General features: G+C 45.1%; 1 protein-coding gene across 1 annotated transcript in view; it reads right to left on the bottom strand.

The window, feature by feature from the left end:
- The window catches only part of LOC146175300 (guanine nucleotide exchange factor for Rab-3A-like), a 123,703-nt gene that overhangs the window by 16,721 nt on the left and 85,675 nt on the right, over positions 1-21,307 (bottom strand). Inside the window, exon 9 of the mRNA XM_084584729.1 lies at positions 4,082-4,293. Within this exon, the coding sequence (XP_084440855.1) occupies positions 4,082-4,293 (212 nt within the window). The remainder of the gene's footprint in view (positions 1-4,081; positions 4,294-21,307) is intronic.

The raw sequence follows: 21,307 nt of genomic DNA on the forward strand, positions 1-21,307 counted from the left end.
CAACGCACGTTAGCCGCGAAGGCAATCCGTCACCGAAGAGCCTACTTGTCGCGCTCAATGCCGCTGCCCTTAGCTCTCATCTTAATCCGACCGCAAGAAACATGTTAAAACAATTGCCATTTTATTTTTTGTGCCTCGAGGCGCAGTCAACCTCACCACAGTTTGCAGAAATATTGGGAATTATGCCCGGAAACACGGCAAGCGCCGCGCATCCAATGCAGACGGCTCGCGCTTTTGCCTACACCACGAAAGTCACTGCTGTCGCCAGCGCCGTTGTATCGCCACTGACGTCACGGGCTGACTCTTGTCTATACCCACTGCAGGGCGAAGGCCTCTCCCATACTTCTTCAATTAGCCCGGTCCTGTGCTAGCTGCATCCACATGAACCCTGCGAACTTCTTAATCTCATCCGCCCACCTAACTTTCTGCCGCCCCCTGCTACACTTTCCTTCCTTTGGAATCCAGTTTGTTACCCTAAGCGACCATCGGTTGTCCTCCTTTCGCACTCCATGTCCATTTCTTTTCCTCGATTTCCACTAGAATGTCAATACCTCAAGTTATTTCTCTGACCCAAATTAGTCACACATATTGTAGATAAATCGTTAGACTTGGGGGGTCTGCTTGGTTTGACCTTGATCTGATTTCAAGTGGGAGCCGGACGACACATTGCGCTCTACATCAATTTCCTTTAACTTTCTTTCAGTAATGTGACAGCTTTAGTTGGTTACGTGCCAACAAAAATAACCATTACTAATGTGTAAGCATTGTACGGCTATGTAGCTGGATTTAGCATCGGCATTATTTTGCCGGCACTAAAAAAAAAGGAACTAGTTGGTACAGCAGAACCAGGATAATTCGAATTTTGGTTATATCGAACTCACGAAATATCCCCTTGAAAACTCCATGTAAAAGTATAGGAAAGCTGCGTCATATATCAAACTCAATTTCACCAGTCGTTCGATATATCGAACTCCGCACCACACGCTGGAAGGTGCGCCTCCCCCAAAGTGATCGCATCACCCTTGGCCGTTTGCCGCGTAAATGCACGGAAGGAATGAGAAGGAATAGTTCGGCGAAGGCTGGTCTAGGGCAACAGTGCCCTTTCCCCAAAGGCGCGCGCATCTGAGGTGATCGTTTACCACGCACCGTTACGTGACATTTGCAAGCCATGTGCGTGAAGGAATGAAAGGGAACCAATTTGGCAATGACCGGTATGGAGCAGACGCAGCCAATGCAGCCGTGGTGTTCAGAGTATGTCCCTTCTACTGCTGAGCTTTCTCTCTCCTTCCTCTCCTTCCCTGTCTTCATTCGCAGCAGTACGCACTACACATGCACCGACAAGACAGCTCAGCCCGTGGCAGACAGAAAGTCGGACGTTTTCACCAGTGTGCGTAGTGAACCCTTAATGCGCGGCAGCGTAAACTATGGCAGCTGCAGATGTTAAGAAGCGGTAGACATTTTTTTATTGCGTTAGCAACACTGCGCCAGGTTTCAGCCTGGCGTGTCGTCCCGGGAAGGGCCACGTTTGACCTCGAACTGCAGCCGAGCCGAATATGGCTTTAACCAAGCTGTATGAACTTGCCTTGGTGGCCTATAGGGGTAACGTGATTGGCTGGCTAATTCTGACATAACCATCCCATGTGAAACAAGAGACCCAAATTGGCAGCTCTTGCCAGCCCACATATAAAGCCCCACTTTAACCTAGCCGTATGAGCATGCCTTAGTGGCCTATAGGGGTAACGTGATTGCCAAGGTCCTGGCAGGCTGATTCTGATATAACCATCCCATGTGAAACCAGAGACCCAAGTGAGCAGCTCCTGCCAGCTCACATCTTTAACCAAGCCATATGAACGTGGAACTGCAGTTCCTTGACATATACATAAAATTTGAAAGGGAAAGTGTTTGCTGGCTGCATCAGCCGAGGACAAAAAAAAGAAATTCTCAACTACCAATCGACATATTCTAAGCCGATTAAGAGAGGTATCGCCATGAATGCCATCCGCGCTGCTCTCAGTAAATCTTGTCATCATTGCATCCCTGAAAGCGTGGCATTGCAAAACCTTCGCCTAGAGAATTTCCTGAAGAAACCATCACATCTGTGGCTGAAAAGCTACTGAAAGAAAAGAGAACTGGACGACAAAACCGTGAAGATCCCCATTGGCGAACTAGACTTGTGGCTATACCCTATATGCACAACGTGTCGCACCGTTTAAAAAAAGTTGGCAAAAAAGTGCAGCGTCGATCTTATATTCACTGCCCCAAAGAAGCTTGTGCGGCTGTGCCCTCTTGTGAAAAATGCGGGAAGACAGCCGATTTGTGCTAAAAAGCACCAAACGCAGTTCGTTCCATGTAAAGTCTGTCGTGTACAAAATCCCGCTCATTTGTGGCAAGGTATATATTGCACAATCAGGTCGATGCTTAAATGAAAGGCTGAGAGAGCATCGTTTGGCTGCAGGATCTATATCAGCTGGCGGGAATCTCGCTGATCACTGCAAGCGGTGCCTTATATGGCACCGCGTATATATGGCATGTTGCTTCAATACACGACAGTTGAAGACTAGCATCAGTTCTGCTCATATGTGTTCGTTCATTTTTCTTATGTCCCTTGTGTGTTAAAGAAGCGCTAGCAAATATGATTTCTTAGAATGGTCTAAAGACTAGGTGGGGGAGCAGCTTAAAAAAATGAGGATGAGGAGGCCAAGCGTCCAGCAGTGAAATGCGCTTGAACCACTACCCAGCAGCCTGAAAACTTAACTGGTTCCCTGTAGCTAGCGTTTAAAGTACACTATGAGACGCAAATGCTTTGTTCCAAACTTCAACAGTGGGTTAGGACCTGCGAAGAAACGGTGGTTTCTTTCAAGGCAAGGGCTAGGCAGTTCCAAGAAAAGATTGGGAGCTGAAACCTATTGACTACGCCTGTGAGAAGCACTTCAGAAGTGATATGATCCAGAGCAGCAAGTACTAGACTAAGCTTTAAGCCAGCCGAAGAGACCAGTTCTACTTCCTGAAGTTGTTCTGTGCATTTTCCTGGATGTCTCACGAAAAAAAGAAAAGGAAGCCACCGAAAGACCTACAAGACATCGAGAGTCCTGTGCAAAGAATGAAGCAGGGGAAAATGGAAGCTTTGGATTATCAGTCCAGAAGTATTGCCGATTCTGCGGAGAACATTGATGACCCAGAGGATAATCAACAGTTATTGTCTTCCACTCTAAGTTCACTTAGGGCTGCGACATTTCATTTACCTCATCACGTAAGAGCAGGACCTTCTTCAAATTGGAGTGCCAATGAATTCAGCCAATAAAACGTCCAAAGCGCCATGGTTCCAAGACTAGTGTGCAGCACCTGAGTACCAGCTATCACGAATGTGCAATTTGAGACAAAAGCAGAGAAATGCTGTTCATCAACGCTGGTACGGTCAGTGAGAAAATTACTCATCAATTATGGCCCGCAGTGGTCTCGTGCTCGGCAGTGCACGCGATCACTGGGTGCGATCAGCGGTTTACGCTGTCAGCCACGACTGAGTGGGGAAAATGTATTTATCCCCTCTTTTAAAGCCCCATAACTTGAACTGCTTGCATACATCCCAACAGATGTTAAGGTGAGTCAAAGTGTCCTCGAGCAAGGAGTGAGCAGCACGATTGTCCCACTCGATCTCAAAATATGTCACTGGCACAGGGCGCAAGCCTTTATCAAAAACGGGTTGGTTGCGGTGGCCTTGAGCAGCAACAGTTTCCTGGAATAGCATTAGATTGTTTGGTTTGGTTTGGGAGGTTTAAAATCCCAAAGCAACTCGGGCTATGATAGATTTTCGCCTCCATCTAAATGCGGCCAGGAATCGACCCCGCATTCTTGGCCACCGTAATCAAGCTCCCTAACTACTGCATCAGCACAGCGGGGCAGAACAACATTCGAATGCACCTCTGTGGATAAGGTACAATAAGTGTCCCCTTCTTAGTGATGACGAAGCCAGTTCCCAAGTTGCGAAAAGAAAAAAGAAATAAAAGGACACTTGTAAGACATCCGCTGTCCACATCAAAGAGCACCGTAAGAAGCTACATAAGAAGAAAGAGCAAGATAAAACCTGGGAAAGGGGTTGGCGGCAGTGACTGCTTCGATGGTGATGCTGTTCTCCTCGATGGCGCGCAGCACCTGTGCGGCAAGCTGGCTGTTGGGGAAGTGCAGGCAGGGCAGCACATCCTCCCGATACAGCCGCGCCACAAACTGGTCCTCCTGGTCGTCCACACGGGGACACTCCTGCCACCGCACAAACTCCCGGTGGCACACCGGATCCACCTGCGTCCCAAAAACATACTTTATCCGCCCAGTTAAGCTGCTTTTAAATTTTCATTCAGGTCACTTGTTAAATGCGGCAGTGCTGTTGCTTGCCTGGGGCCCTCTTTATTCGTCATTTAGTGAATGACAATTTTTGAACAAGTCAACAGAGCAAGACTGGCTGGTCTGCAAGTTAAACTTGCAGCAAGGTGCTAAAAAGAGTCGAGGATGGTAATAGGACAAAACCGAGTGCTGAAGGGGGAATTAAATGAACCGTATGTTCATCGCTTTTTACATCAACCAAAAAGCGCGGGTAAGAGGTGTGGGTCCAATTTTCAGCCCAGAAAAAAGCTGATGCTATCTGTGACTGGGTTGGAAAGCATCCAAGTTGTGCTTATGGGGAGGCACTGCATCTCCTAGAACGTACAAGAAGTTTTAAAAGTTATCAATGCTACCACCTTGAGGAGGAAAAGAAAACACTGTGACCGTCGTGTCATGCGCTGTTTGCGGCCGTGTGGTTTTGCATCCTTCGTGCAATCACAAGAGATGCGCAAAATTTTATTTATCTCTGTTGGGATGCTAGCGGAGGCCCATGAAGACCTAGGAGTTGGAAAAAGTGTTTAGAAGAACTTCTTGTTGGGGTAGATGGTGCATGTTGTAATGAAAGAACTTTCGGCAGGGCTCCCAGGGTCAGTCATTACAACAGTTGCTGAAGCCCTTTTAAGGAAGATGAAAGCCATGTGAAAGCGTTCTGCAGCAGTCACGTGAAAGCAGGAAACCAGTAGTTAAACCTGAGGTAGTACTGTATCTGCATAAGGTGGCCCACCATCTGAAAAAAGGGGCCAGCAAACATGGCGGTTGTTTTCTCGACCCCACACAAGCTGGCAGAGCTCTACGTGCGCTTGCAAGGACAAAAGCGGTTGACATGGCAAGAAATTTACTAATTGTTGCATTGGGGTGGTATATACAAAATAACGCTGCCATGCAGGAAGGCCAAACAGGGAGATGCATCAATGAAAGTGAGCATGCGCAGTAGGTGGTGCGTGTCTTTCTCAGCACTGCGCTAAGTGCTATGACTGCCCTCGAGCGGCAGAACATTAGCCATGGGTTAGATGCACACACTGCAAGAAGTGTCAACGACAGTTTCATGAGATAAAATTTTAGGTAAAAGCAAAGGTACAAGGGCAAGGCAACTATTGGAAGCATTTCATATAAGAAAGAGAGGTGCACTTTGCGTTTGCCATACATCTGTGACCCTCATCAAATCGAAAATGGAATATCTTTTTCCTTACATTAGCTGCACTGTCAGTGTGCTCTCCTGGTTTTTCCGTATATTTGCTGCACTGTCAGTGAATAAAGTTAGATGTAGCTAGGGCTGGTCCTGTGTGGTCCTTTCTTGTGTATGTATTGGTTGTGCTATAGTTCTTTCGTTGCAAGAAGTGTTGCAAAATTGTTGATACTACCATCTCGAAGCAAAAAAAAAAGAACTAAATAAAATAGGTGCTACGCATTGTTTGCAACGACTTGCCCTCGTGGTTTCGCCTTAATCACAACTCAAACACGTAAGCAGACTTCTATAATTAATGATCCTAGCGGAGGCCTGTAAAGGCTGATTTTTTATCTTTGTGGTGGTCTCTTAGTTTACCGACACTCACACAGTATTATTGCTCTACTGTTTAGTTCGTTTCATTGATGCTATGACTGTAATACTTTCCTTATATATATTTTTTGCTTATTTATCCGGTCTCGAACAATTTTGTTAGTTTGAAATTGTAAAAAAAATCCAACATTGGGGGTAAATTTTTTTCAAAAATGTTCGACACTCAAATGGTTAAGTTTAAGTTTTTAACAACCTATTATTTCAGAACTTAGGCCTCAAACAATGGACAATGATTATCAATTATCGTGCAAACTGATTGGGCTTCAATATAGTTTTGTTTGGGCCTAGTTGGTTGATGATTTTCCCAAGGTAACTGACGAGCTTGACAGTAGACAATCTATGGTTGGGCTATTTGAAATCCAAAAAATCAAATCAATGGACATAGCCTTGCTAAGTTCCCCTTGTTTTCCACTATTGCGAAGCCCAATACGAGGGGGGTGCATAGATTCGAGAAATCTAAAAATATCCCCTTCCCCGTTTTCCTGTTGATATCTTGATGAGATGAGTGTGAGAAAAACAATATACAGTAAAACATTGTTCATTCGCATCTCACGGGAGTGAAAAAAATGTCCGACATTCGGATAATTCAAATTATCGAATGAGCAACAAAAACCGCATGTGACTTTTTTTTTGCATATCTCTACTTTGTGAAGAAGTCAGAAATGCTCGTTTGCTTTTTTGCAGAAGCTGGGCAGTGAGGACCAGTTTGTGAACACGGGACAACCCTTTTAGGGCGAGCATGTTGCCATAACAGAAGTCCTCTAAAACTGTGAGAGCATCGGCGACTTCTGTAGCGGTACGACACACTGGGGGCTCATCATTATCGAGCACGGTGTAGGAATAATTTAGGTGAGAGGAGGCGACGCTTCAGAGCCCTCGAGAAGTGGCGCGCGAAACTAGTGCCCGCGCATTCATGCAGGTTCCCCACTCTGCGCCTGCTCTTCTTGTGCTTGCAAGTCACGCACTACTCCTTCATAAACTAAGCTTTCTAAACATCGACCCTGCTGTAATTAATTGGATCCGTGCTTTCCTCACGTCCCGCCTACAATTTGTAAATGCTAATGAAATCAACTCACCTTCTGTCCCAGTCCGGTCCAGTGTTCCGCAAGGGTCGGTTCTGGGACCGCTCTTAATTTTGATTTACATAAATGACTTGCCTTCCTGTGTTTCTTTGAAAATTTGCCTTTTTGCTGATGACTGTGTCTTGCACCGTAAACTTTCTGATAATTCTGATGTCCTATTAATCCTGAATGACCTTAATAATATTAGCGAATGGTGCAGTAAATGGTACATGCAATTAAACATTAACAAATGCAAATCAATGAGGGTATCTCGAACTAATGTAACAAGTCCTATGTACATATATGCTTAATAACGTCCCATTAGATTCTGTAAAGTCATATCGTTACCTTGGCGTAATCGTTACTAGTGATTTAACCTAGAAATCGCATGTCAACTCCATCCTCGCTAAAGCCAATCATACTCTCGGATACACTCGCCGTAATTTCTCCCTTGCACCGTCATCATTAATTAATATTGCATACAACATACATTCGTCCACAACTCGAATACACCTCATCTGTATGGGACCCCGGTCAAGCAACATTCATACACTCCGTTGAGGCAGTACAAAATCACTCCAGCCCGGTTCATCTTAAATAACTATCAAAGGACAGCCAGCGTTACTAATATGAAAGCACACTTACATCTCCCGCTGTTATCGATCCGCCTCTCACTTTTTCATAAAATATGCTACCATAACTCAACATTGCACTCCTTATGGGTTCAACCACCATCCTACATTTCATTTCACCGCAACCACAGTCAAAAGGTAAACATTCCACACTGAAACACAGTTGCCTATTCTAACTCGTTTATTCCCTGCACCTGTAATGATTGGAGTAACCTGTCTGCATCCCTAACAAGTATAACTGAAGAAGAAAAATTTAAATCCGCGCTACAAACTTACTTTCTTGCCTAATATTTTGTTATTTTTTTACACCTATGCCGTCTTCCTAAATCACCCATGTATTTTGTTCTTTTTATGTGCTTTGTTTTTCAGAGGTTTGTACGCTTATTGTATTAACCTTTTTTTTATATATATATATATATATATATATATATATATCCTGTATGCGCCCCTCCCCTCTGTAACGTACATCTGTACCCTGAGGGTATTTTTATAAACGTGTGTTTGCGCTTCGATCTGTTTGGTTGTTTTATGTACTGGTATGCTATGCGATGGGGAAGTGCTTTGTACTGTACTGCAACACGGGTTATAAGTCCTGTAAAGAGAAGTTATCGCTTTTTACTCCGCCAAAATACCAAGCCAGGCTCGACGCATAGAGACGGGCGATCCCTCGCAAAGACCGAGTACTGCAGCGCACGGACCATGTGTGTGAAAAACATTTCACTCCTCACTTCATATTGAAAACATCGTCCGCTGCTATTAATGGCCGCGTTCTGATGTCGGGCAACAGGAGAGCAGGACTTGCCAAGGATGCTGTGCCAACTATTTTCGAGGCAGCGCCAAGCTACTTGTCAAAAAAGGTAAGAAGTCCTCGCAAGAATTCAAGGCGGCAGGCTTATCGTGCACCTTCCTCCGCGCGTACGCGCGGGCCCAGCAGTGGAGGTACCGGACTTCAAACCCTGCCAGCAACACCATCACCTCAAAGCACAGACGGCGAAGTCAACGAGAGCAGCGATGTTGTCGGGGCAAGTGACCTCAGCACTTCATCGCTGTTCGAAGAAATGTTCAACACAGCATCAACTCTCTGCCTTCCGGCACCGAATTGGGCGTGCATCGCATCGACGCAGAAGGCCTCGTGTTCCTCGTGACCTCGTGTTCCACGACCTGTTCTGTGACCTCGTGTTCCACGACACCTCCCTGCTACGCACAAGTGCGTGCTTTTTAAAAAGTCTGTGCATGTGAAAAGTGACATGGCTTTGCACGAGTACATATTCGACAAGCCGGTTGAATGCATTGCTGTAGGCATAAATAATTTTGCTGTGTCGACACCCGAAGTTGAGGATGTTCTAAAAACAGTTCATAACTTACACATTTGCAGTGGAGGACCTAATATGAAGGACTTTCCTTCTGTGGCTCCTGAATGCGCTTTTGTTGACTGCCAGCATAAATGGAGGCATAAACGATGCCCACTGCTGTTACCGGGGGGGGGGGGGGGATGTATGTTGTGCATGCAGTAGCCTGTCGGATACTCTCAGAATCTATGCTGACCGGCAAGCTGCCCGAGCAAAACAACGGCAACCACTGAAGCGCATCAGGCTGTCTGTGTCACCTGCCGAAAAACAGAAGATTGACACCTTGAGTCGTTCTAGGGCTGTCTTGCAAAAGTCACGGGCACAGCTACTGAAGCGCAACCGACTGATAACTAAACAATTTGAAGAGAGCAAAGGTGAAATAACGAAATTGCAAGAGGAAGACGTAGAAAAGAAACTGCAAGCTCTTAACATTCCACCGATGCCGCTCCTCCTTGAGCAGGAATGTATGTCCGCAGCTAAGTGCACAACCGACTGCTCATTGGAGGGTCAAATTCTAAAGTTAAAGCTCAGCTACTTTGGTCATCTGATGAGAAGAGAGGAGTCGCTGGAGAAAGATTTGATGTTGGGAAAGGTTGAGGGTCACCGAAGAAGGGGTAGGCAGCGAATGCGATGGTTAGTTAGATGGCATCCTCGAGGCGCTGTAGATGAAGTTATGTATGTTAGGAAGATAGTGAGAGACCGGAAAGTGTGGCGTGAGATGGTCCATAGGGTCACGAAGAGTCGGACATGACTGAACTGAACTGAAGTGCACAACAAAAAATAATAGGCGCTACACCGACGACCGGATACTCCTATACCTCTTGCTGAACATCAGGAGCCCCACCACTTACTCACTCCTTCGAAGTAATAACATACTGCCCATGCCATGAATATCAATAAGAAATTATATAAACATCATCATCATCATCAGCCTGACTGCGATACCTCATCCGCCCACCTAACTTTCTGCCGCCCCCAGCTACGCTTTCCTTCCCTTGGAATCCAGTTTGTTACCCTAAGCGTCCATCGGTTATCCCATGCCTATTTCTTCTTCTTGATTTCCACTAGAATGTCAGTAATTTGAGTTATTTCTCTGACCCACTCTGCACGCTTCCTATCTCTTAATGTTATCCCTACCATTTTTCGTTCCACAGCCCTCTGGGTTGTCCTCAACTTAATAGAACCCTCTTGATTAGCCTCCACGTTTCAGCCCCATAGGTGAGTACAGGTAAGATGCAACTGTTGTATACTTTCCTCTTGAGCGATACCGATAAGCTGCTATTCATAATCTGCGAGTGCTTACTAAATGCGCTCCATCCCAATCTTATTCTTCTTGTTGTTTACTTTTCATTGTCCGGATCTGCTGTTACTACCTGTCCTAAGTAGACAAATTCGCCTACAACTTCCAGTGCTTCGCTACCTAACGTAAACTGCTGTTTCTTCCCGAGGCTGTTGAACATTACCTTAGTCTTCTGCATATTGATTTTCAAGCCTACCTTTCTACTTTTCCTGTCTAGCTCACCAATCATTCTTTGCAGTTCATCTCCTGAGTTACTTAGCAAGGCAATGTCAGCAGCAAATCGCTGATTACTGAGGTATTCTCCATCTACCCTTATCCCTAACTGCTCCCATTCCAAGTCCCTGAATATTCCTCTAAGCAAGCTGCGAAGAGTGCTGGGGATATCGTATCTCCTTGCCTAACACCTTTGTTAATGGGAATTTTGTTGCTTTCTTTATGTAGAACTATGGTTGCTGTGCAGCCACTATATATATCTTCCAGCACTTTCACGTACGGCTCGTCTACCCCCTGATTTCGCAATGCCTGCATCACCGCCGAGGTTTCAACTGAGTCAACTGCTTTTTCGTAATCAATGAATGCTATGTATAAGGGCTGGTTATATTTCAAGCATTTTTCTATCGCCTGGTTGATGGTATGGATATGACCGATAGTAGAGTACCCTTTCCGAAACCCTTGCTTGATCCTTTGCGTGATTGCAGTTTAAGGTTGTCCTGATTCTATTAGCAATTACCTTAGTAAATACCTTATACGTAACAGACAGTAAGCTGATTGGTCTGTAATTTTTAAGGTCCTTAGCGTCCCCTTTCTTATGAATGAGGATAATGTTTGCATTCTTCCATTGTTCCGGTACCGTCGATGAGTTGATTTCCCCCTTTTCATAGTTTCTAGTGCTTTCTTGACCTCGTCCTTCATCACTGGTGGAACGTCTGACTGTTTTTCTTTACCACCAATCTCATTACGGTCCTGACTGCGGAAGCAGCTCTGAGTAAGTGGCACTCTAGGACATGTTGTTAATGGTTTTGAACATCCACTACATGCCTCAAGGAAAGTCTATGTTGTGGCAGACACACCGAATTTATTCAAATGCATCAGGAATCGTCTCTATGACAAAAAGATTTTGAAAGTAAATAGGCGGCTAGTGAAACAGTCACGCCACGATGCACTTTTTGTGGCAGTGCCCAAAGCCGACATATTGTCATGTCAGTTTTCAGCCACTCAGTTACTAAGGGAATATCTTTCTATGCACGGAGAGGCGCACCTCGGCTTGAAAATGTCCAGTTTACTCCCTTGATGAATGACCTTTTTGACGCCCTCAATCGTCGCTTTCCCGCAGAAGGCCTCACACTTAGATTCTCGCGTCTGCATGTACGCGACTAGATAGCTGGGAGCAGGAAGTTGTGAGGGGTGATATTCACAAAGATGTTTTCCTAATGCAATCTACAGCCGAAGGTTTGCATGTTACCCTTAAGTCTGTTCAGGAACTGTCAGTGTTTCTTCTGAAGGAGTGTGACTTCAAGTATGTCCTGACAGCGAAAATGAATCGGGACCCCTTGGAGTGTTTTTTCGGTATTATAAGACAAGCGGGTGGCCAAAATGAGCATCCTACATTTGCGACATTCCTACAGCTTTACCGCATGCTATCTCTTTATTCATTATTGAGTCCACCACAGTTCGGTAACTGTGGTGGCTATATTCTAGAGCACTGTAGCATGGTCCTTAGGGAATGATGGCAGTAGAGATGCGTGCTCCGAAAACAATTTCCGCGCCAGCCTCAGCCCGTCTTTAGTCCGAATTAACCGGTGCACACGTAACTTAGCGTCGAATTAATGAAAGTTTGCTGCCGTAGACCTGTGCACATTTTTGAAGGAAGGGAGTGAGCAGGCCGAATTATCCGAATTTACGAATTAGCACGGGCCAAATTAACGAGGTTTACAGATCTATGACGCAAGGTAAACTGGATGTCGTCAAGCAAGAATTGGACAGATTGAACATTGACACCTTGGGTATCAGCGAGCTCAAGTGGACCGGAATTGTGGGCACGAATCCAAGAGAAGGAATGGGGTCGCTCTCATAGTAAACAGAAGAATGGGCAAAGCAGTGCTAGAATACAACCCTACGAACGACCGAATGATTTCACTTCGGATCCAAGGTCACCCTTTCAACATAACAGTTATCCAAGTCTATGCACCGACCACTACTGCTGAAGAAGCTGACGTTGAGAGATTTTATGCGGACCTACAATGCCTTTTAGACCGCACTCCATCATCACAAGTCGTTTTTCTCATAGGAGACTGGAATGCTAAGGTCGGGAGTGAAGAAATAGCCGGAATTATAGGGAAGTTCGGTCTTGGCGAGCCAAATGAAGCTGGGCAGAGGCTAGTAGAGTTTTGTCAAGAAAACAACCTGACCATAGCGAATACTCATTTTCAACAGCACAAGAGGCGCCTGTACACATGGACTTCACCGGACGGTCTGTACAGGAATCAGATCGATTATATTCTTTGCCGGCAGAGATGGAGAAGCGCTATGCAAGCAGTAAAAACAAGGCCTAGGGCCGATTATAGCACCGATCATCAGCTTCTTGTTGCCAAATTTAAGCTTCGATTGAGGAAAACGCAGAAAACCAAACGGCCTTTCAGGTATGATCTGGATCAAATTCCATCATAATATGCTGTGGAAGTGAGGAATCGATTTCAAGAATTAGATCTAGAAGACAGAGAGCCCGAAGAGATGTGGACTGATGTTCGTGATATAATATAAGAAGTTGCTACTAAGGTAGTTCCAAAGCAAAAGAAATGCAAGAAAGCAACCTGGTTATCTGAAGAGGCTTTGCAAATAGCTGAGGAAAGGAGGATGGCAAAAGTTATGAGGGAAACAGAAAGATACAAGGTTCTCAATGCGGATTTTCAGAAAATAGCAAGGAGAGATAAGAATGCCTTTCTGAACATACAGTGCCAAGCAGTTGAGGACAACAAAGACAATAAGACAATCAAAGATATCAAAGGAAGCTTCTGTGCTAAGCTGGGCGTGATAAAGGACAAATGAGGCAAGGACCTCACTGAAGCCTCAGAGATAAAGAACAGGTGGCAGGAATACACAGAAGAACTGTACAAGAAGGACCCGAATGTGCAAACCCAACATAAGACGGTCGTGATTACTGATCTCGAGCCGGGCATCCTGAGGAGTGAAGTTGAATGGGCCTTATCCAACCTTGCTAAGAACAAAGCTAGCGGAATTGATGGCATTCCAGCCGAGTTGCTTCAAAACCTTAACGATGACGCTGTTAACGTTCTATATACCTTATGTCAGCAAATTTGGAGAACCTTGCAGTGACCACAGGATTGGAGGAGGTCAGTTTATATCCCCATTCCAAAGAAAGGCAGTGCCAAAGATTGTTCCAACTACTGCACGATCACGCTTAATTCTCATGCTAGCAAGGTGATGTTGAAAATCCTCCAAGGCAGGCTGCAGCAGTATGTGGATTGGGAGCTTCCGGACGTGCAAGCTGGGTTTCGCAAGGGCAGAGGAACTAGAGACCAAATTGCCAACCTTCGCTGGATCATGGAAAAAGCAAGAGAGTTCCAGAAACCCATCTACTTCTGCTTTACTGATTATGCGAAAGCGTTTGACTGCATAGATCGAAGCAGATTGTGGCATGCTCTCCAAGAGATGGGAGTTCCAATTCACCTCATCTGTCTCCTCAGGAACCTGTATGAAGGGCAAGAGGCCACAGTCAGAACTGGGAATGGTTTTAATGATTGGTTTCCGATTGAGAAAGGAGTGAGACAAGGCTGCATACCGTCGCCCTGCCTACTTAACCTATATGCTGAGTGCGTCAGGACGAAGGCCGGTCTAGACGAGTCTTCAGCTGGAGTGAAGATTGCTGGGAAAGGTATCAACAACCTTAGATATGCGGATGATACCACTTAATGGCAGAAAGTGAAGTGGAACTCAAGAGACTTCTGATGCGCGTACAAGAAGAGAGTGAGAAGTTTGGGCTTAAACTGAACATTAAAATAACGAAGATCATGGCGTCTTGCCCTATCAAGTCCTGGAGCATCAATGGACAAGAAGTGGAAGCCGTGACAGATTTTCTGTTCTTGGGCTCCAAGATTACCTCGGAAGGAGACTGCAGCCATGAAATTAGGAGATGCCTGCTTTTGGGAAAGAGAGCAATGGTTAGCCTTGACCGCCTAGTAAAGAGCAGAGACATTAGTCTGCCAACCAAGATCCGTATAACTCGTGCTATGGTCTTTCTAGTTGTGATGTATGGATGCGAGAGTTGGACTGTGAAAAAGACTGACCGCCGAAGAATTGACGCGTTTGAATTGTGGTGCTGGCGAAGACTCTTGAGAGTTGCTTGGACTGCCAGAAGATCAAATCAGTCTATATTGTTCACCATAAACCCTGACTGCCCCGCAGGGGGCATCTGTTAAAGCAGATGTTTGCGTGTACTGTGCGACACCACGGACCCCGAGCACCCACGCTTAGCCGTGCGTGGCATCGCCGTGTCTGGGGAAAAGGGGATCCTGGTGGTTGAGCCGAGTGTTTGGACCTTTAAGGCCCCTCGGCGGAGGCAACACACCACTTTGGCCCACGCTTCCCATAGACGGCACCTCCGGGCTGACCCACCCGGGGGGAACCGGCAGTCGCCTTTTCCTATCCTCCCCTCCATCTTTCACTTTCCTATCTTCTATCCTACAGCTCTCCTGTCTTCTTCTCTCTTCTTGGATTCTTCCTTCTTCCGGGCGGCTAGGGTTAACCGTGTGTGGTGTAACTACCCTGGGTTACCCATATTAGGTTATAGTTACTGTGTACAGCTGGCGAGGGTAGGACTTATTTATTTAACTCCTGCCCCGTCCCCTTGTTGGGCTCGATGGTGGGTGGCTGGCACTGTGACCGAACAGCATACTTACTTTATGGCTTCTTCAAGACAAAATGATCGCCAAACAAAGAAAAGGCGGACCGAAGTAACCTCTCAATTCTTTAATGAAAAACTAGAAATATTCCCCAAGTTCCACGTTATCCACAGTGAAAAACCAGAAAAGCCAGCCCGCATGGTGTCTCCCTTCATCGTGTCCAAGTCTCTCACACAAGCCCTGGGTCCAGGATACAAAGTATCCAAGCTGGGCAGTGGGGACCTCCTGCTTGAAGTCAAAGACAAAACTCAATATGACAACATTCCAAAGCTTGAGTCGTTTGGGGACATCCCAATTGTAGTGTCTATGCACACATCATTGAATACTGTCCGTGGCGTGATATCTGAGAGCGATTTCTTGAGCCTCACAGAAGAAGAAATGCTTGAGGGGCTTAAAGAACAGCATGTAACCAATGTCCACAGAATAAAAATAAGAAAAGATGACAAAGAAATACCCACTAAGCACCTTGTCCTAACTTTTGCCACCTCCACACTCCCCGAATCTATTGAAGTAGGATATATCAAAGTGACTGTGCGACATTATATCCCCAACCCCAGACGCTGTTTCAATTGTCAACGCTTCGGTCATGGCTCACAGAGCTGCCGTGGCCGTCCAAAATGTGCAAGATGTGCTGGAAATGACCACACCTCTGAAAACTGTGCAGCTGTGCCACGTTGCGCCAACTGCGATGGGGAGCACCCTGCCTACTCCAGATCATGCCAAACTTGAAAAAACGAAAAGGAAATCATAGCCATAAAAACAATACAAAACATCAGCTTCAAAGAAGCGCGCGAAAAACTGAAAAAGAAAAACTCATTCGTTTTTACAGCAAAGGCAGACTACTCCATGGTGGCGCGTGGGGGCGACACGCCACGCTTGAATCTGGCTCCTGTCCAGGCAATGCCTCAGACAGGACCACCCCCGCCCCAGGCAGGGACAGCGAAAGCTTCCTTGCCATCTGCAAAACAGGGCCTACCGGTCTCACAACCGCCAGCCCAAAAGGCTTCCCTTCAGAAGAAGCCTGAAACACAAGCACCCGCAGCTGACCAGCGGACGTCCAGCGCCTCCGAGGAAGCGATGGACACTAGTCTTAGTTCGCCGCCGCTTCTGCGCCGGCACAACTCCCTTGAAAAGAAAAAAAGGGACAAACCCCGAATAACGGGCCCTGAGAGACCCGAAACCTAAATTTTTAACTCTCAACAAAATCCACCTAATATGGCGTTCCTCATTCACTGGAACTGTCGAGGTCTAATTAACAACTATAGTGATGTAAAAGATCTCTTAAACACGTTCTCTCCATTCGTCATCTGTTTACAAGAAACAAACCTAGGACCTGAATATAAAAACATCCTAAAAAATTATAAAGTCTTTCGGTGTGACCGGGAGCAGTCTGGTAGATTATCAGGAGGTGTCGCTATTGTTATCCAGAGTGGTGTTGCAACCAGACAAATCAAGCTCAAAACTAAATACGAAGCCGTAGCTGTCACCACTTTGCTTTTTAAAACGATAACGATATGCTGCTTATATCTTCAACCTCATTCACCAGTAAACCTCCATGACTTAGAGGAGCTTTTAGACCAGCTGCCAGAGCCTTATCTGGTAGTTGGTGATTTTAATGCCCATTCATCTTTTTGGGGCAGTGAATTAACAGATACTAGAGGCCGCATATTAGAAGATTTTATATTATGTAACAACATATGTTTGCTGAACACCGGAAAGCAAACATACTGCTCACCAAGGTCTGGAAAAATGAGCTGTTTAGATCTATCCCTCTGCTCGCCATCGATTTTTAATTATTTTAAATGGGACGTGATAGACAACCCGTATGGAAGTGATCATCTACCTGTTGTTATTGAGCTTTTATCTTCTCTATCAATCATCCCTTCTAAACCACGTCGCTGGAAGCTCCACCTAGCCGACTGGTCATTGTTCAAATCAGAAGCCAATTTAGAAAACATTTTTTCAGACAGCCTCAGTGTAGATGAATTAAATGAGCTTTTCACGACCCGTATCCTTGCTGCTGCTCACCTTGCTATCCCCCAGTCCTCGGGCAAAATACAACCAAATCATAAACTGTGGTACACACAGGAATGTAAGGAAGCAAAAAAACAACAAAATAAAGCCTGGGGTGTCTTTCGCAGGTACCCAACGCACGAGAACCTAATGAACTTTAAGAAAGCAAGAGCAAAAGCAAGATATATTCGTCGCAGCGCAGAGAAAACATCTTGGAAAAACTATGTTTCATCTATAAACAGTTCCATCACATCCAAAAAGGTATGGGAACAAGTTCGCAAACTAGATGGTACCTACTCCCCCTACACAGTCCCTCTCCTAACCCCTCCAGGTGTGCAAACTAGCTTGCAGGAGCAGGCAGATATACTCGGTGAGCATTTCTGCAGAGTGTCTAGCTCTAACCACTACACAGAATCATTCTTAAGATATAAAATCACAGCTGAAAAACAGAAACTCCCAACTAGCGGTGGCAGCAACGAACTGATTAAACTGTTAATCACATTACAAGAAATTCATAGAGTTCTATCTACTGGCAAAAAGACTGCCCCAGGCCCCGACGAGATACATTATGAAATGTTGTCCCACCTCTCTGAGCCATCTGTAGAAGCCCTTCTAAAGTTTTTCAACAAGATATGGGTAGTAGGACAGATACCGGAGGCGTGGAAAAAAGCTCTTGTTGTACCATTTTTGAAGCATGGCAAACCACCAACTTCGGCCAGCAGTTATAGGCCAATATCATTAACTAGCTGTCTAGCAAAATCATTTGAGAGTATTCTTAATATTAGATTAATGTTTATCCTAGAATCCCAAGAGCTTCTCGATATTCATCAGTGTGGTTTTAAGAAGGCATGTTGTACAACTGACCATCTTGTCCGTCTGGAAAATACCGTCAGAGAAGCATTCATACACAGACAGCACTGTCTAGCGGTCTTCTTCGATCTTGAAAAGGCATACGACAAACATGGAGGTTCGGAATATTGCGTGACCTTGCAGACTTGGGCATCCGTGGGAGAATGCTAAACATCTTGCGTGATTTCCTCTCTAACCGCTCATTTAATGTTCGTCTAGGCACAACTATGTCAAAACATTTATCCAAGAGAATGGCGTACCACAGGGATGTATTTTAAGTACTACATTGTTTGTTGTAAAAATGAATAGTATAAGTAAAGCAATCCCAGAGTCTGTTATGTATTCACTCTACGTTGATGATTTGCAAATTGCCTGTACATCATCCAACATATCATCCTGTGAGAGGCAAATACAGATAACATTGAATAAGTTAGCTACATGGGCAGACAGGAATGGGTTTAAATTCTCCCCTCAAAAAACAGTAGCTGTTCTTTTTTCACTGAAGAGAGGCCTACAGACAGATCCAACTTTATACCTAAATGAAGCTGAACTGCCAGTAAAAAATAAACACAAATTTTTAGGTATAACTTTTGATAAAAAATTAACATTCCTGCCTCACATAACTAACCTTAAGAAGAAAGCTTCTAAGTCCCTCAACATACTCAAAGTTCTCTCAAAGAAGCACTGGGGATCCGATCGAACATGCCTTTTACATATTTACCGCTCTCTTGTACGCTCCAGTTTAGATTACGGTTGTATTGTGTATGGCTCCGCGAGGTCATCATATCTAAAGCGATCAGACCCAATACATACCCTCGGCTTACGTCTTTCTAGTGGTGCATACAGAACATCCCCCATTAAAAGCATCTATGTAGAAACAAATGAACCACCCCTTGCCGACAGGAGGAGCATGCTTACATGTGAATACATACTCAGGATAAGATCTTTACCAAAACATCTCTGTTTCCCCTTAGTTACAAAGTGCCCTTCCAGAACACTGTTCATAAACAAACCCCATGCTGTCAGGCCTTTACTACTCCGCTTTGAAGAAATATGCCAAGATTTAGGAATACTGGATGCACTTCCAACTGTAGCCCAGAGACAGTATCCATTTCCGCCCTGGTACAGCCTTCCCTCTACATGTGACCTCACACTGACAGCCTTCCGAAAAAATCAAACAGCACACGAACACATATTACAGGAATACCTAGCACTACGAGAGAAGTATATGAACTTCACAGAATTTTTCACAGATGGATCAAAAACAGCAAATTATGTTGGATGTGCTGTCGTGCAAGGCAACAGAGAAAAAGTTGTAAGGCTACCTAACAGTGCCTCAATATTTACTGCAGAATGTTACGCTGTCTATGTAGCTGTAAATAAAATTATGCAACAGGACTGTGAAAAGAGCATAATCGATACCGATTCTTTAAGTGTGCTTACGGCATTACATTCCAAAAATGCAGTTGAGCCTATAGTAGGGAACATCATTCACGGCATAGAAAAAATCACAACGCAAGGCCAAACCATAATGTTTTGCTGGGTTCCTAGCCATGTTGGGATAGATGGTAACGAAGTAGCCGACTCATGTGCTGCACAAGCTCGAACTAAGAAAATAAAGAAAATCCCAATTCCCTACAAGGATTGTATTAAGTTAGTAAAAAGAAGCCTGATAGATAATGGCAGAAAAAATGGAATAACGAAGAGCAAAATAAACTACACACAGTAAAACCCATAGTAGGAGAATGGAAATCATGTACACAGAACAAACGCTTCAGTGAGGTGATTTTGTGCCGTCTTCGAATCGGACATACACATTTGACACACAATTTTTTACTGAGAAAAGAGCAAAAACCATTATGCAAAGAATGTGGAGGTGAGCTCACCGTGAACCACATTTTGATCTCGTGCACAGAACTTGAACAGTTAAGGAAAAAATATTTTACTCCATTCTATAATGAACGCATCCCATTCCACCCCTGTTTACTATTAGGAGACAACCCGCTTGTTGAAATTTCATCTGTTTTTAGTTTTCTTAAAGAGTTAGGGATCCTAAATCAGCTGTAATTTTCTAAACTTTTCATTTTCACTCATAAAGAAGCTCAGCAACCTAGTGTTTGGCGCATTATGGCCATAGCAGCCTATGTGCCAAAAAACCTAACCCAACCCAACCCATAAACCCTGACTGCTCATTGGAGGGTCAAATTCTAACGTTACCGTATTTACTCGCATAATGATCGCACTTTTTTTTAAAAAATACTGACGCAAATTTCGGGGTGCGATCATTACGCGGGGTAAATTTTCTACAAAAATTAAAATTACAAAAAATATAAAAGCTGAGTAAGGCTTACCTTCGCAATAAACACGCACATTAAGCATCACATGGAGTGCACAATGCCCATTTATTTTTTTTGGTCAGTACTCTAATCAAAGTCTGAATCCTCGCCATCCTCGCTTTCACTGCTGCACGACTCATCGGAAACGGCAGTGTCGTCACTGGGAGCATCCTCACAATCCCACAGGAAGTCATCTTCCGTTCCATCCAAAGCGTTAGATATGCCTGTCTTCTTAAAACTCTTAGCCACTACCTCGTGAGTCACTGCCGGTACACAGCAGCACGTCACTGCAGGAAGCACACCACTGGCATGGGTGCAACATATTTACGCTTATAGTTGGTATGTTTTATATATTATCTATATACTGAACTGCTTAGCGATCCCCCTGCAGTTGGATATACAGTCGAACCCGGTTATATCGAACCCGGATATATCGAATTTTGGTTATATTGAACTCACGAAATATCCCCTTGAAAATCCCATGTAAAAGTATAGGAAAGCCGCGTCATATATCGAACTCAATTTCACTGGTCGTTCGATATATCGAACTCCGCACCACGCACTGGAAAGTGTGCCTTCCCCAAAGACGATCGCATTACCTTTGGCCGTTTGCCGCTTGACGTTTTCAAGCCACGCGCGGAAGGAATGAGAGGGGACAGTTCGGCGACGGCTGGTCTGGGCAGCGCCGGGCCCATTCCCCAAAGGCGTGCGCATTCCCGCGCGCCAACACATGACGTTTGCAAGTCATGTGCGTGGGTGTGCCCATTCCTTTGCCGAGCTATCTCTCTCTTTCAACACGCGCAACACATGTGCCAAGTCAACTCAGCCCGTTTTCAGACAGACGTCGGCCGCTTTCTCCAGCGTGTGTTGCGAACCCTCTGCGTGCGGCGGCGCAGCGGCTGATGGCGGCTGACGT

The sequence above is a fragment of the Amblyomma maculatum genome, chromosome 11 (assembly GCF_055883805.1).
Source record: "Amblyomma maculatum isolate TAMU_Amacu chromosome 11, ASM5588380v1, whole genome shotgun sequence".
Taxonomy (NCBI): domain Eukaryota; kingdom Metazoa; phylum Arthropoda; class Arachnida; order Ixodida; family Ixodidae; genus Amblyomma; species Amblyomma maculatum.